This window comes from Eublepharis macularius, chromosome 10 (genome assembly GCF_028583425.1).
Source record: "Eublepharis macularius isolate TG4126 chromosome 10, MPM_Emac_v1.0, whole genome shotgun sequence".
Lineage (NCBI taxonomy): Eukaryota > Metazoa > Chordata > Lepidosauria > Squamata > Eublepharidae > Eublepharis > Eublepharis macularius.
Genome location: NC_072799.1, coordinates 53,702,356 through 53,720,218, shown reverse-complemented (window position 1 = coordinate 53,720,218; position 17,863 = coordinate 53,702,356). Strand labels below are relative to the sequence as shown.

Sequence of the window (17,863 nt, the reverse complement as noted above, 5' to 3'; positions counted from 1 at the left end):
TCATACTTTTCCATCGATCCCCATAGTTTCTTTCAATAAATTGGTGTACCAGATCTCAGTGTACTACAAAGGGGTGAGAGAGGGCCTTTCTTTATCAGCAAGTCTACTTACTTACAATTCTAAGCAAGGTTACTCCAGTCTAAGTCCATTTACTTCGGTGAGCTTAGACTAGAGTAATTCTGCTTAAGATTGCACTACCAGTTTCTAAAGCACTGTATAGGCCCCTTCCAAAAAGGCATGAGGACTACAAGAATGGTGACTGCTGGGTCTCCTACCTCTCGCCAGGAGGGTAAGGAGACCTTGCAACCCTAAGCAGAAGCATAACACAGAAATAGACCACTAAGTTATTTTTGTCAAGGACTACACACATCACTGGACACTATGCTATTGTTGCATCGTATCGATTCGTCATCTCCTAGGTTGTCTTGTTCATGCAGGAAAATCTGGTTGTGACTTTTTGCTGTAGTGCAGTAATGTGGGGATGTAGACATGGATAACATTTCATTAAGCCTCAGTTAAAGGGACAGAACATTTTTATCCAGACAGTTGACAACTCTATAAATGGATGTATGGGATCCTCTTAGTAAAATGCTTTGCTTTTAATAAAAACACTTTTAGCATATCCTTCCGCTTTGAATTTTTGGGGGAGGTGCATCAGGAAGCATTCTGAAGTGGTACAGTCAGTAATTCTATAGTCAGATCAACCTGCCATCTCATTCTGCTGCATGGGTAGACCTGGCTTAATGCCTTCTTTGATTTTGGAAAAGAGCAGCCACTTACTGAGAATTTGTTGTGAAACTGTGGGCATTTCACTTGAGGCTGCTCCCCTTGCTCTTTCATTTGTTTGTCTTGAGTTGACAGACGGTGGACTGTACTACTTCAGGTATGCTGTTTTTCAGTGCTCCCCACATAAATAAGTAACCTCCCCCCTGATCATCAGGGAGAAAGATTCTATGGCACCTCTTTTCCTGCATGCTAGTTTTTTATGTATAGAGAATTTTTAAAAACAGCTTAGTAGAACATTCAAAAACTTGATTCCCCCCTTATAGTCTGAAATGGTACATTCCATTGTACCTTCTCAGAATTCTACCATTAAATATGCTGCATATGCTGATCAGATCTTAGATGCATAGAAGTGGTTCAGGATATAAAAGTCTCAATTGACCTAAAGAAAAATATTTCTTGGTGTTATTACTGGTTGCCTCTACCCAGGACATATGTGCCAGCCAGAAGGGTTAGCAGAAGTGTTAGCATGGAGCAGAAACAGAAATAGAAAGAATGTTTTTAAAGAAAGGCAGAGCAGAGAAGGTCATCTTGACTCCTGCACCTAAATTTGGAGTCCAGTGCCGGAACTCTAGAGGTCAGACATCTGAGGAACACATTTGTTCTCTCTGTGATCTGAGATTTTCATAGATAAAGATACCCAGTGCATACCTTTTAAGAGCCAAGTTAATGCGCAGCATTTAGAGGGTTTGCCTTTCACCCTCAGCACTGTTGAGAGACAATCATGGGAAACAAAACTAATAGGCAGAAAAAATATGTTTCTAAACCTAGATCTCAGAATAAAAACCTGTTCAAGATTGAAATAAATCAGCTTTTAAGTAGTGGGGATTTTTTCAGTGTTTTGTGCAATGTTTTACAGTCAAGGTTTGTCATAGCAAAGGCCAGCAGCCATTTTTTTTGTCTTTTTACTCACGTGGATGTATGATCTTGGAAACTGGAAAATGAAAAAAATTAAGCCAGTTAAGGCAGAGTTCTATGCAACACTTACTTGAGTATAAGTCCTGTTAAACTCAGTAGGTCTTGTTTCTAAATAAACATGCATATGATCAGGCTACCTGTCAGTTGGAGTTACAATTTCATTATTAACTTCAGGGCTTTTTTTCAGGGGGAACACGGGGGAACGGAGTTCTGGAACCTCTTGAAAATGGTCACATGGCTAGTGGCCCCGCCCCCTGATCTCCAGACAGAGGGGAGTTTAGATTGCCCTCCGCGCCGCTGAGTTCCACCACCTCTTTTCCCAGAAAAAAGCCCTGATTAACTTTATCATATTATGATATTTACATGAACTGGATTCTGTTCTGGATGTATTTGTAAGATTTTTATTCTAAAACAATGTACAAAGTCTATGATGTAAAAGGGATGCTGTGCCATTTATCACAAGGCATGCTCTTAAATATTATGTCCTTCACAGATAATATGTGCTGTAGCTTGACATTTAGCAGATGGGTGAGAATAAAAATGGAAATGAATGAAAGTGGCACATTAGTATGTTACCAGTTTAATTGAGGCAGAGGTGAAGTGATGGAGAGCTGAAGTTAAAACAGGGAAAGCAGTAGAGTTCCAAAGCTGTCTAAATGTCTCATCATTTCACAGACAAGATTAAGGGCTTCTCCACACACAACTATTTCTTCCATCGATAGCTTTTCTGCACTGTCACACACAGTGAATGAGCATATATCTGTCTAGCTGCACATATTTGTTACTGTGTTGAAATTTTAATTTGCAAAATAGGAGTCCCTTATAAGTGTTATGTCCAGGAACTTGTGAGCTTATCATAATTTCATTTATCAAGCATCTTTTTACACAAAGTAGTGGGATGTCCCTCAAGTTTCACCCTTCTAAGAAATCCTGTGCTTCACATATCTGAGTATTATGCAATTGAAAACATAAAATTAGAGCTCCAGCAGAAGAAGCCATATTTAGTGTAATCCACTGAAGGCTAATTCATAGAATTTACACATACCAAGGCTGTATAGTAGAGGTAGACAACAAAATACAACTTTCCTTTTCAGCGGTCAGAATTATGACTGAAAAACTGGCAATTTTATGTGCACATAAATGTGAGTGCACTGTATGTGTCTCTAATAGATTTTTTCCAGTACAAAGCAAACCAGTTTGCTTTTCCAAACAGATACCCAGTAGCTAGATGTGCTACACTTCTTGTCACAACCAGTGGCACGCACGCGCACACGCACACACACAACTTTTGTTTTCTCCCATTACTTCCTTTCTCTTCCTTTTGTGGTAACATAAAAAGTGTCTGCCTCTCCTGCTTGAAGTCCATGAGATTAATTGGCTGCCTCACAGCCTATCACCTGTTGTCAAGCAGGATGAGGCCAGTGAACTGATATGTTAGCATTTGACCTCTTTCAGTCAGCCTTGAAACCAGGTCACAAGGTTGTAAAGCGCTGGCAACATGGATGGACAACTTCATGGCATGCAGTAACAGTAAAACAAATGAAGGTGCTATTTTATTTGTCAGCTGCCTTTGTCATAATAAAAGCACAAGTGATTCCCCAAGCTGAAATAATGATTCATTTGCCACCATTTTTTTTTTAAAGCCATGATCGGCATCTCTTCCTCTAAATGCTGTCATTTAAATATTTACAACGCAAATGACCATCACAACTGTTGCTTCACAACTTTATAAAATTCTGTCTGCTATGAGGATAATAGTGGCATGCAATATTTCTTTTTCTTCTAAGCCCCCTGGGTATACCCCTCGGTATTGCAGAAGATGCAAAAAAAACCCGTTGGCTTCAACAATTAAAATTATCTTGAAAAAAACACAGAAGACTCAACTGAATCTAAAAAATGAATGACATTTTAATTGGAAAAGTTATTGAGGCTGCACTCCTAAGGACACTTTTCTGGGAGTAAACCCCATTGAATAACATGGAACTCACTTGTGAGTCGACCTGTTTAGGATGGCTCCTGAGCAGCTGATGAATTGTGTTTCCTCACTCTGATTTCTAGTCGTTTAAATGTTCTGCATGCTCAGACCATAGGGGTCATTATTAACACTGCTCATTGGGAACAGTGGTAGTCATCTTTAGGTCCAGTTCACACATACGTGTGCATTACTTTGCTACTAAATGTTGCATCAGGCAAATACGTGCACATATGAATCGGTCCACAAAGATCACTCACTACACAGAATTTTCATATCTGTTGTCAACTTGAACATAATAGAAAAGAGCAAGAGCCCAGTAGCACCTATATGACTAACAAAATTTGTGGTAGGGTATGAGCTTTTGTGAGTCATGGCTCACTTCTTCAGATCTGAAGAAATCAAATTTTGTTAATCTTATATCAAATAAGATTTTTGATTTTGCTACTACAGACTAACACGGCTAACTCCTCTGGATCTATGTTAATCTTATAGGCGCTACTGGACTCTTGCTCTTTTCTACTGCTACAGACTGCGTAACATGGCTACCCATCTTGATCTATCTCCTTGAACATAATAATTTACTTTGGAGACCATGTTTGTTTGAATCAACAAGATGTCATTAAGGAGGATATCAACTGATGAGCTTGATGTGTAAGCTTTGGGATTATGCCATTGGATAGATAATCTGGTGACAGAGTGATTCTTTTACATGATATCTCCAGCTCTGAATGATGTAACTTATTTTTTTGGTTCTCCATAACCAGCTCCATCCTTCTGAGCATCACAGCAGGTTTCTTCAGGAAGGGGAAAGTAGAAAAGATCTGCTTCCACCAGCACATTCTGTTTGCAGTTCATAGGATCTAACCCATAGTGGTGCGTGCCCCCCAAAGAAAATTTGGCTCCCAAGCTTCATTCATTCATTCATTCATTCATTCATTCATTCATTCATTCATTGCCCATCTTTCTCATGGAGATTTAAGTTGGATTACTAATATTGTATTCTTTTGTATTCTAATATTGTATTCTTTTGTATTCCTTTGAATGCATGAACCTATATGCGTTTGTTTTCTGTTTTCGGATTATCAGTTTTGGTTAAATCAAAAAGAGTCCAGTAGCACCTTTAAGACTAACCAACTTTATTGTAGCATAAGCTTTCGAGAATCACAGTTCTCTTCGTCTGACGAAGAGAACTGTGATTCTCGAAAGCTTATGCTACAATAGTCTTAAAGGTGCTACTGGACTCTTTTTGATTTTGCTACTACAGACTAACACGGCTAAATCCTCTGGATCAGTTTTGGTTGTGCTTTTAGATTTTTTAAAAACTGTATTTTTGAGATAACTTGGGAGCTATCTGAGGGTTGAAAGCATGGTGTTCTATACAGTCTTATCCTATGCATGGATACTCAGAAGTAGAGATTGGCACAAAACGAACCATGGAACAAAATTCCAAATGGAACAGCTGGTTCGTTTTCAAAGAAACGTGTTCCGTGGGTCCATGGTTTTATGGAACAAAAGACTTTTCCTTCCATTCTGTTCCATTGCTGGTTTGGGAAGCCAGACACTTTGCGCCATTCAATCCATCACCCAGGCAACGGTGGCAGTCTTTTGTTTGCCCCCAATCTGAGGCCTCCATGCTTGATTGGCAGCTGTACCTGCAAACTAGAGAGCTCCCACTCTGGCCCATCCAGCCAGGAAAAGGGCCAGCCCCTCAAAGTAGCTGCCAGCAGACACTCCAGTTTTTGCCACTGCGAAGAGAAAATGACAGGAAAGGGGGGAACCCATGGATCATGCCTTTCCTGGGGTTCAATCTCTCTGACACTTGGGGGGTCTTTAGAGGACAGTGAGGACTATGTCCCATGAAAAATTGGTGGGTATTGGACATTGGGAAAGTCAGTTTGTAGCTCCTCAAAGTAGCTTCCAGCAGACACTCCAGTTTTTACTACTGTGAGGGGGGAAATGACAGAAAGGGGGGACCCTTGGATCATGCCTTTCCCGGGGTTCAGTCTCTCTGAAACTTGGGCAGTCTTTAGAAGACAGTGAGGACTTGGTCACCTGCAAATTTGGTGGGTATTGGGTATTGGGAAAGTATTGTTTAGTTTGGCTGTGTGCATGAAGGTGCCCGTTGTGGGCTTCCTCGAAACTCGAACTGGTTCGGAACCGGCTCAAGTTTGGCTAATTCATGGTTCATGTTCCATGAAAATGAACAAACCACAAACCATGTGGTTTGATTTTTCCCCTGTTCCGTACCTATGTCTACTCAGAAGGAAATGCCACTGTGTTCCATGGGTCTTACTTCCAAGTAAGAATTGTAGCCTAAGTGTCATATTTCTTTAAGTGCGATTGATTTGCTAAAAACTTAAGTAAACACGGATTTATGTGAACAGAACCCAGGGTTGATAATAATGCTGTCCTAATAAAGAATCACACAGCTAATACATACACATTTCTTTGTGCTGTCAGACCCACATTAAAATTTTCCTACTGAGCAATAAACTCTGTAATAGGATAGGGCTGAACTGTCTACAGCTGTTTGGCCTTGAGAAAGAACAAGTCATGGCAGCTAAAATTGACAAAGCTCAAATATAGACCCAAAGACACTAATGAGAGTCATTATCAGCAACAGAGCCACAGCTATGGAATTACTCAGTAATGATAATAAGGCACAAAGTTGAGATTCTGTGCCACCTCTCCCCATTCAGTGTTTCCACTTTTGCATCATGCCTAGAACAATACAGCTTTTTCAGTCTAGACAGTGCAGCAAAATAAACATCACAATATAAAACAAATAACACATATGCATCACCTGCTGCCCCAAGATACTTTTTCCCCTCCCAGACCTATTGATGTAAAGCTGTAACAAACAAGATTCATCTATGTATGAGGAATAGAAGAGCGTACAGAAAAAAGTGCCAGATGTACTTAGCAGACTTCGGGAGCTCTGTGCACATCTCTCTCTTGCCCTTCCATATTTTCAGATTCCTCTTTACTTTCTACTTCTTCTTCAGCTCCTTTTAAGTGTTGGTTTTTAATTGACAACATTAACAGGGATCTTGACTTGGACCCTAGTTCAGATTTTTAAAGTAAAGTTGCATTTTAGATTAGACCACCTGCTTTGCTAGTATTTTGTGTGTCAGGGTCAAGTTTCCTTGAAGTGCAACCTTTGGCATCTCTTTGAAGAGAAGAAAAACTAATACTTCAAATACCGCAGCATTTTTCAGTAACAGAGAAAAAGAAGTGCAGTGGGCTTGTAAAAGTTCTTTTAGAGACTTCTGCATTTGTTTCTTGATCGAAAAAGAGCAGTTTTTGAAAATGTTATGGGGAAGCCTGGTAGAGGGGAGTGTAATGATGCATGATAAGAGAGTCAAGTCACAGAAATTCATCAGCTGTGTTACAGTTTTAAAAATATTTCCATTTATAAAATATTTAAAAATAGAAAGAAGACTCTTAGAATTTTTATTTTTAATAGTAAATATTAATGGCATTTTTAAGAGTTTGAACATACATAAATACTGGCTTAGACTATTGGCCTATTAGTATTGTCTACTCTGATGGGCTAGCATCTCAGGGAGAGATCTTTCTCATCACTTGGTAGCTAATCCTTCCAAGCGCAGATACTAGGGATTAAACTTGGGACCTTCTACCTGATAAACAGACGTTCTGCTACTGAACTACAGCCCCTCCCCACCTAGTATTTTCACAGCAAACAAGATGTATCCTTTATTGAGTCTGCTGTACTTGTGTGTTTGTGGCAGATGCAAGCTTTCTTAGTGTTGTGAGCCATTTTGCGCACTATGGTGAGAAAAGCTAAAGTTGTTCTGTTAATATATTTCAACTGGGAACTGGTGTATGGTTTTGATGCTGTTACCTATCTTAAAAAATGGGCTGGCTAGGTTGACCTACATTTTAAAAATGAAAAATCCATATGGTTTTCCAATTTCTGTAAAGACAATTTTTTTCATTGAGCCTCCAGGAATTCCCACTAGCAAAGCTTTATTTGTAGTCATTTTCGTCAAAAATGCAGACTTCCTCTTACGGTATATAGTTATGTTTTAAAATTTTAAACCATTCCAAAATTCAAACCATTCTTAAACCGTGGAAACTTATGTTGTTCTGCATTTCCTTGGTTTACAATAATATGTATTTCCATTAATGTTACATCCTATTATTGCACTTGTAAAACTTGGTAATATGCTGCTCTTCAGTTTAATTTCATAGTGGACCTAGACCAAACGTTAAGTGATCATACGGTGTCTCTTTTTCAGCTGAGAGTTACAAAGAATCTCAGACAGTAAAGATTAAAGAAGAACCAATGGAAGTTGATATTCACGATTCCCAAGCCTCCACTTCACCCAGCCAAAACATCAGTTATAGCACTTTACTCAGGCAAGAGATATCTGAACATATACAAAAGATACCAGAAGGCCGAGTACTCCCTGAGAGAAATCTCTTCAGCCAAGATATATCAGTGAAGATGGCTTCTGAGCTCCTTTTTCAATTGTCAGGTAAATAAAGCAGATGGAAACTGACAGTACCTTTTGCTGGCCTTAATATTCTGAATCTGTATGTGTTAATCTGTTGCTGAAATCCTAAAAGTACATTATGATGTCTCATTAAACTCAATGGGATCACACTATTAGAAATTTACAGTGCAATCCCTAAACAAAGTTATACCCTTCAAAGCCCAAGATGTCAAGATGACAAAAATGCATGCATGTTAGAGACTGACTCCAATGCATTTATTTAGGAGAAAGCCTCATGAAGAATAGGTGTTTACATTGGGTTTGTGGTGTAGGCCAAAGTGGTTGTAATGTCCACTTCTGCTTCGTGCCAATTCATTCCATGTTTTTAAAAGTTCAGAAGCATATTTTTGACCCTTCTTGCCATGCTGACCCTGTGGCTCCCCATCGAAAGGCATGGTCATAAAATTTTGTCCTTTGTTCCACTATCATTTGGAACACAGAAGTTTTAAGTCATGGCTGGACTGAAACATTTCAGTTGAATGTGGAAAGTTAAAAATTCCCTTCTGTGTTCTAGAAAAATAATGAAATCATTTCTGCCAGCTGTTGTACTCACACTGGAAAAAAAAGTTCCATCCTTAATATTTTTCTAAGCAATCTCCTTTGTAAAAAGCCTGTTCATACATTATCCAGAAACAATGAAGCATAGTTTTTGCTCTTTCGCCATTTCTTCTGTAATGTATGGACTCGGTCTTGTGAATCTTATCTGCAATACAAGAAGAGATGAGCCATAGATTACATATTGTGATGCTAGTTTCTACTGCTCTAGGTAATGTATGAATAGACTCTTAGCATCAATTTGTTCTAACTCCCTAGATACCTTAGTCTGTGTAATAACTCACTTTCAGTCATACACAAGAAAACCCATTATATTACAAGCTTAACTCATAGAGGTTGCCATTCCAGCTTTAAAAAAACAACAGAAAATAAAGTTTTGGATCATGCCAAAAATTACTGCTGATGTAAAGATTTCCATCAGTGATGTGAAACTTCCTTACCTTCCAACTCCCACTGCAGCTCAAAGTGCCCCCTGAAATGCAGCTTTTGGGGAATGGGGGACCCTCCCAGAACAGTGGGGGGGGGGTCCAGAGGTCTGAAGCAAGAGGGAGCATCAGCAAAAATACTCTCCCTTCCACTACTGGAAATGTCAGGTGGAATCCAACCCACAGTATGAAAATTTTTTAGCAAGATAAATACTGGTATTTTTTTAATAATTAAAATCAGATGCAGGAGGGAATATTGGAATATTAAGCTAATAAATTCGTACAAAAGAGATGTTCTCCTTTTAAATAGTCACAACTAAAAGTGGGGATTTTTATTGGTTTGGATTTTTAAAACAATGATTTATTTTTCTACAGAAAAGGTAAGCAAAGAGCACAATCACTCTAAAGATAACACCATGACAGCTACAACTAGGTAAGTAATATCTATGATATAGCATACTGTAACATGATCACTATATTATACATTTGGCTTAAAAATTCTGCCCATTCCCAATTGTTTGAGTTCTGAGAAGGGTTACCAGTCCCTCAGTGGGAGTGGAGAATTCCCCCTAGCCTTTGCCCCTCACCACTCTCACCTGGCCATCAGGGGGGGAAAGGTGTGGGGAGTGGGCCCAGGAGCCCTGCAGGGCACTTCCATGTGCTCCAGAGCACTTCCTTGTTGTTCTGGGAATGATATTGCTTCCAGAATAACATCCAGGAATATCAGAAGTGAAGGCCCACCCCCTGGGTGCAGGGCTGATTTGATAAAAATCAGCACCTAACACTAGCCTAGTTCTGCAATTGTCTGGAAAGAGGGGCTTTATTGTGGGAAAGCATCCTTTCAGAAGTGCAGTTGCTTGGTACCAAAAGTTTAGAACTCAGGAGGTATGATTGATCCCATTGCCATAGGCCTTCTGGCACAACTTGAAAATATGCTTGTCCCAGAGAAGCTTTGAAGGGAATACTATTCATTGGGAAGAAGGTATTAAATTGTTGATCCTGTAATTCGCTATCTGATTTTAATAAGGTATTGCATTTTATGTTTTTGTATGGTACCTTGAACAGACTATGAATGGAGAGGCAACTTAAAAAAATAATTAATAATTGAAAATCATTTAAGGCACGGCCCAGTCAAAGTTAAGTACTTTTAAATCTCTTAGATTTCAAGGGAATAATTAAGAACATATTTAAATCTTTCCTTCTGAAATCAACATGACTGATATATTTCAGTTTGAATCATGATTAAAAATCCATTTAATCAATAGGGAAGCTAAGAAAAAAGTATAAAATTGGAATTGATATATTCATGAGATGATTACAAACGGCTTTTTTTCAGCTAGAACATGGTGGAACGGAGTTCCAGCTCCTCTTGAAAATGGTCACATGGCTAGTGGCCCCGCCCCCTGATCTCCAGACAGAAGGGAGTTTAGATTGCCCTCTGCACCACTTCGGTGCATAGGGCAATCTAAACTCCCCTCTGTCTGGAGATCAGGGGGTGGGTCCATGAGCCATGTGACCATTTTCGCCGAGGGCAATTTAAACTTTAAAAAACTCCTCCCCCTTGTTCCAGATGCAGGGGGGCAGGGGGGTAGTCTACCCCCGGCGCCACCAGGGAGGGGGCGCCGGGAGCAGCTGCCAGCTGCCAGAAGGCGCAGGCAGCAGCACGGGCAGCCTCGCAGCCCCCCGCGCTGCCTTTCGCCTGCCCCGCAGGACAGGGGGCGGCCGGCTTGCCGTGCACCCCCTGTCCTGCAGGGCAGGCAAAAGGCAGAGCGGTGGGCTGTGGGGCCGCCTGCGCCATTTGCCTGCCCCGCAGGACAGGGGTGCGCGGCAAGCCGGCCGCCCCCTGTCCTGCGGGGAGGCGAATGGCGCGAGCAGCCTCGCAGCCCCCCGTGCTGCCTTTTGCCTGCCCTGGAGAGCAGGGGGTACCTGGCAAGCTGGCCGCCCTCTGTCCTGTGGGGCAGGCGAAAGGCAGTGCGGGGGGCTGCGAGGCCACCCGCGCCATTTGCCTGCGGGGAGGCGAATGGGGCGGGCAGCTTCCCAGCCCCGCACGCTGCCTCCGTCCGCCCTGTGTGATGACGTCACCTAATTCCTGGCAATTCTAGTTATAATGGTAACACATACCCCCTGCAATCAAGGATTTCACCCTTTCCAGCACATGCATGTGGTTATTAACTAAGATACGATTCTTACCCTGCAACCAATTAACTGTAATATAGTTTACCACATATTTCAAATTAGACAGTGCAAATGGCAAAAGCAAACAAGGTAAATTATGCCATGGTATAACATTCAGATTATTCAAGCAATCAAGCTATACCATATACTAATAGAAGATCATTGGTATATCAGTCTGTAGACAATGTGGCTTGGGTTAAAATCCTTCCCTGATCCTCAGATATCACATGCAGGCAAACCCAAGTTGTGCATAATACTTCTGGGACAATAATCTTATGTTTCTTGACCTATTTTATTCAGATTCTATCTTGAAATGTTTCTCAAATACTGTTTCCACCACCTTACGTCATTGCTTGAGCTGAAGTTAGCCTGTAGCCTATCCACATACATCCTTCATCATGCAGGTGCCAATTGTTTGGCTGTTTGGTTGACTGTTTTGGTCTAAGTACTAATTAGTTCAGTAAAGAAAGTGGCATAAGGTAGCACACAAGCTTTCCCATTCTTAGATCCAGTGCTCCTAGTCGTTCTTGTCCCTATTTAAAATGGCTTCTCCGATTAACTAATGGAAGCTGAACTAAAGATGAGCAAATGGCAGAAGAACTGTGACAAGAACTCTTAGCTTTCTCAAGGATAATTTACATTTTCCTGAGAATATTAGCCTCTCACTAAGGCTCACTGGAAAAAACATTGTCCTCCTTATAGAAAACTATTCAAACAGGATGTGTCAGTCTTCACGCTGACATTTACTGTATCTACACCAGCTTGAATTAACTTGGCCTATGCTTGCTGCTGGCACATGTGTTTGAAGTCTGAGTACTTTGCAATGTGGCACCCCATAAAATCTGATATACTGTGCCTTGTCCTGAAATTCCTTTGCAGAAATGCCACAGGGCTGCATGGACATATATGTCTCCTTAAAACGTCACCGCCAGTCCTCTTTTCTGAAGCTAGGCATAGCCAGGAAAGAAAATATTTATTCATAAGTCACGGCAGGAACAATGTGGACATTAGGCTACAAAATTATATATTATAGGGTTAGACGTTATGTTTATTTTATCACTTACCTCAGCATATTTCTACAAAAAGTCTTTTTAAAAATTTTGGTATATAGCTTGATGCACAAACAACTAGTCCAGAATCATTTTGCAAAAGTTTATATTATTTATTTCCACATGTACTAAAAAATTAATTGAAATGGTTAACGAAGAAATCAGCTTTTACTTTAAGGTTTAAAAAGCTTGACTGTACATCACTGAGCAATGAACTCATAATCAGAAGTATCAAACTTATTTGAGTATTCATTACCACCTAGTTAGTATCTTGTCTTGTTTTTTCCGTAGCCCTTTTTTTTCTGAAGATACATTTAGACAATCACCATTCACTTCCAACTCAAAAGACCTCCTGTCTAATGAGACTGCGGTTCATGGAAGGACAACAGTACCAGGTATGGAACATAATTTCTTTAACAAAAATAAGGTTGAAATATTTGATTAAAAGGCCCCAGTTGTGTACATCCAGCGTAAATAGTGCAGTGCTGGAACTGAAAAAATTATACTGCGTTTAATTTCCCAATGAAATCTATAAAAGTAATGACTGACAAGGATGGAACTCTTAGTTTTTTAAAAATTAGTGTGAATTAATGTAACTTTTCAATAGCCTGGGGATGGATTATTCAGATAAGAAAAAAAATAATTTTCACTTATTCCAGACACTCACGTACTTTAAAGTAGCTCTTTCTGATCAACAACAATACATTGAGCCTAGAAAAATACTATGAATTTTCAGCTAGAGATTTTTCAGTTCATAATGGGTTGGATCCAGTGAACCATGAACGGAGTTCCACTGGGGAAACAGACCTTTCCCACTTCCTCCTGGTAATCTCCCCCCTCCCAAGCTGCTTCAGAGTGTTGGAACAGTGTGGGACATACCATGGGAGGCTGCAGCTAAAGGGAAGATCTATGGAAAATGACCAAGCGTAAGTGTCTTCCACTGGTGGAAGGGAACCTTTGGATCCAAGCCAATAATGTAGAAATAATACTCATTTATAACAGTTACTTTATTCCTTAGAGTCAACCTATATAAATCCAATTGCAGTTTTGTCATAAGATAAAGGTTGCTTTTAAAATGATGGTTAAACCTTTTAAAATGTTTCTTTGGTTTTAGAATGTAAAAATCTCAATTTCCTTAAGGAATTCCAAGCACCCAAGATAATGTACAAAACATTTTATGAGCAATGTTCAAGTCCAGTAGGCCTTCTTGACTTATACCCTAGAAACTCTTGTTGGTCTTTAAGGTGCTACTGGACTCAAACCTTGCTCATCTACTGCAGACCAACACCTAAAACATGTTATATTTTCCAGTTTCCAGTTTTCTATATGGCCTTTAAATGTTTTCTGATCCAACCCAAAAATTACTCTTTTGGATCAGTTCACTGTATATCTCAAACTATTTCCAAAGACATCCAATAAATTGAAAATAACTAAAATTAAAACTTTCTGGTTTTGATACTATTAATAGCATATCATCTGTGTAGATAAGCATCTTACTATTGTTGTTGACTTGTAAAAATTTGATCTCTATATGTTTTTAGTAGCTAGGATGGCTCTGGCCATAAGCACTAATGTTTAAATCAAATGGTAGGGAATAAGTGGCAGCTTTGGCAGATGTTTCAGCACAACTGAAATGTTTCTAAGGCTGACCACATTGTGGTTACATTAGAAAAGGAGTGATCATAAAGTAATTTAATCCATATAATAAAATATGGCCCAGGTCCAAATTCTTCAAACAGAAAGGCTATATCAAAGTCTTTCACATTTTAAAGTGAGCCTTGCTATAGCTCTTTAGAATCCCTTGTGGCTGCTAAAATATTTATCAGCCTGAGCACATTGGTGCAGCTCTGCCTACCCTTTCTCATTCAAGAAGCAGGAAGTGATCGTCATCTGTAATTTACCTAACAATATATATTGTTTGCCTACCAAGCATCTAAGATGCTACTACAACTTTACTCCAGTTGACAGTTCAGTATGAGAAATTCTCAACTCATATATGTTGAGAGATTTCCAAGGATCTTGGACAAGGAGTTCTTGATGTTAGCAGATTTGCAATTCCAGTAAAGACGAGAACTGTTGCTTTGCTTGTTGTCCCAAACAATCCATTTTTTAAAATTAAATAGCATCTTTTTTATTCATCAGTGCCACCTGCTTCCAAAAAATACGGAAACAAAACTCTGGCAGTGGGCTCCGTTCTTTTCTGCCCGCACATTTGCTTTCTTCTTGTCCCTAATTTGAGGGGGGAGGAATTCACACATAAATCAAAATAGATATGAATTTAAATCAACAGTAAAAAACAACAACATGGTATTCACAGTGATGCATTCTAGGACCCTCCTCCAACTACCACCACCACCACTGATACTCAGAGGAGAAAAACAGAGATAGACAGTTCTCCACAAGCAGCACAGGCTGATGCTCAAAAAGTATGTTCCACTAAGTTGTCAGCATACTTCAGCATTGATGGCTAACATAGTGTAGTGGTTAGAGTATTGGACTAGGGCCTGGTACAGCTGGGTTCTGGCCCCATTCCGCTGTGGAAACCTGCTGGGTGACTTCAGGCCTGTCACAATATCTTAACCTAATCTACCCTCAATGTGTTGTTGTGAGGATTAAGTGTAAGAAGGGGTAACAATTTGAAAAGGTCCTTTGGCTCTCCGATTGGGGAGAAAAGCTGGATATAAATAAAAAATAAACATAAATCATATAAATATTTACAAGAGATGGTTGTATTCATTGCAAGGTTTACCGTGTCAAAATATGTAGCAGCCAGTTTTGTACATGAAAATACTGTATATAAATGCTTTGCATGGCTATTAAAACTGGGGTTCCTGCTTCCTTCCCCCCTTCCCCTGTTTGATGTGCATACAAATTTGGCATCAGTGGAGTGTTTGAAGGTTAATACTGCTTTTAATTCATGTTCTTTGCAGAAGTAGAAATTTAATATATGATATGTGAGCCCATCAAAAGACTCAAACAAAGCATTAGTTGATATTATCATGGGAAGATTAAATTATAGTCACAAGATGAGGTCATAGCTTGATGTTAGTGGAACTACAAGAGCTCAAGTCTTTGACTGATGGTCTTATTTTTGAACATTGTATAAACTTCAGTGCTTTAAGTGAAATTTTTAATTGGGAAAGAAGAATCTTCATTGGGGTAAAAAAAAATCTCACCGTTGCGAGCTGCCAACATACAAATCCAGCTTTCATCAGACTAAATGCAGTGCTGGGGATACGTTACATGCAGCTCATCATGTAACAAAGTCAAGAAAATAGCCTCTCAAAAAGCCACCATAAATAGGAACAATTGTTGAGGGAAGAATGGCAAACATCAGGTAGCAGGAAAGGACACTCGTGATCTATGCAGAAGGACATAAATCTGCTGATGAAAGAAGACTTAAGAAAACCTGAAGAGGAATCAGAGGTTTCGTACAAAAGAGGTTCCATGCCATCTACCTTCCTTAGAGCAGGAGTGGAAGGAGACGTTAAAATCAAATAAATGCCAAGCGCCAGCATAATATGTTGGAGCTTAAAGAGTTGGCAACTGGGACAGTCTGCTAGGAATAACATCTCAGACTATTATCTTCGCCAACAGTGACCAACGACATGCTCAGAAAGTTTCACAAAAAAGATATAATAATGCATGAGTTACACCCTCTAGTGGAGCTAGTAGATTTTTTCTCTGAAAATTGAGATTTTACTTTCGGAAACCATGCATAGTGCCATCACTCACACATTTATCAAATCCTGTTTAAAAGGACTGGTTGTTGCAATGTGATGCATAGATTGATTATTCATATAATAAGTTTGTCTTAAACTTGCTGCATTCAGTGTCAGTAGATGAGTGGGGTTTTTTTTAATCTAGAGAGAGTGAACAATACTTTTCCTCGCTCCAAACCATTAGTGTTTTTATGAACATCCTGGGCTCATTTCGAGGGGGAACATGCATGAACGCAGTTCTGGCAGTTCCCCAAAGAGGTCACATGTCAGGTGCCCTGCCCACCTGACTCTCGGCCAGTTTGGGCCCGTTTCAGCCTGGATTGGGGCAGAAATGGCCCGGATCGGGCCTCTGACAGGTGGTGGATCACTCACTCAGCAGCAGCCCGATCCTGACCATTTTGGGCTCTTTTTTGGCCATTTTCAGCCCCTTTTTGCCATTTTGGGCCCAATTTCGGCCCTGAATGTCCAGGATTGGGTCCAAAACATCCAGGATAGGTGATGTCAGGGGGTGCAACACATGCAAATAAGTTATGCTAATGACACACTTCCGGCGATGGCAAGGGGTGTGGAGTTCCTCCAGCTCTTTTTCTATGAAATGACCCCTGTGAACACCACTCATGTCTCCCTTGAAGTAATCTTTTGCTGCTGAAAAGCTTCAACAGTTCCTCCTCAGAGTGATGTTCCTCTAGTTGTTTCACCTTGTTGCTGGCTTCTAGCCCGTCTGCTAGCTTTCTAGAGCTGGGGTAATACTTTCATACAGTATCCCACATATGAGTGTACTACAGATATTTAATGACTTGGTTATGCTATTTTATTTCAGTCCCTTTCCATGCCTAACACTGAGGATTGCTTTTTAAAAAAAATTGTTTTGTTTGCTTTTTTACTGCCATAGCATACTAAGCTCAGTAAACTCAGTTTTCAGTAAACTATGTAATAGAGCTTGGCCCTTTTAAAATAAATTCCTGTGGAACCAGTAACAAGAGCCTAAGCAGCCCTGAAAGCATTCCACACACCGGGGAATATGGCTCATTGCTTGAAAACCAATATAGCGATCAATATGAAATATAGTTGATCTCATCCCAGTGACAGAGCTACTGCTGACAGCAACATAGCAGCTGACTCTCCATTTCAGTGTGAAAAGAAATGCAAGTAACCACATGCAAACAGAGGCTGAAGTGCCCTTTCACTCCATAAGACATCATCCTGAGGACAGTGCTGAGGAAGCTGTCAGTGCCAATAGACACATAATGCCTAACATCCTGTGAGCGATGGCATACGTGCCTCTTTGCTCTTACGACAGCTGCTGATCGGTGTAGTTGAGAGTCTGCCAGCATTTCTCACTTGGTGTGTGGACTGGCTTGAGTTCTCCAAGAGAGCTAAGAATAGTAAAAGCAAGTTCACCTGAGCAGGAAATGAACAGCAAAAAGTGACCAGATAGATATGAAAAAATACAGTGAAAGGGAAGTGTGCTTTAAAAGAAAAGAAACTGCTTTTTAAAAACGGCTTTTAAAACTTGCATCCTGCCCTCACGGTGACCAAGATAATCTTTGATTGGACGTTTGGTGTGTCACTGTGTGTGTATGTCCCACCGCTCTGTCAGCTTTTATGTTCTAGTAATTCTCAAACTGTATGTCAGGACTAGAGATGGGCACGAACAGCAATATGAACTTTAAAAAGCCAAACAGCCCAATCAGCTGTTCGCGAACAAGCTGTTCGTGAGGCCTCATTCTAAACGAACAGG

At 40.1% G+C, this 17,863-nt stretch overlaps 1 protein-coding gene across 1 annotated transcript in view; it reads left to right on the top strand.

Moving 5' to 3' along the window:
- Positions 1-17,863, top strand: part of ZNF827 (zinc finger protein 827) — a 146,121-nt gene that overhangs the window by 88,871 nt on the left and 39,387 nt on the right. The window contains exons 6-8 of the mRNA XM_054990598.1: positions 7,939-8,178; positions 9,552-9,609; positions 12,692-12,795. Of these exons, the coding sequence (XP_054846573.1) occupies positions 7,939-8,178; positions 9,552-9,609; positions 12,692-12,795 (402 nt within the window). The remainder of the gene's footprint in view (positions 1-7,938; positions 8,179-9,551; positions 9,610-12,691; positions 12,796-17,863) is intronic.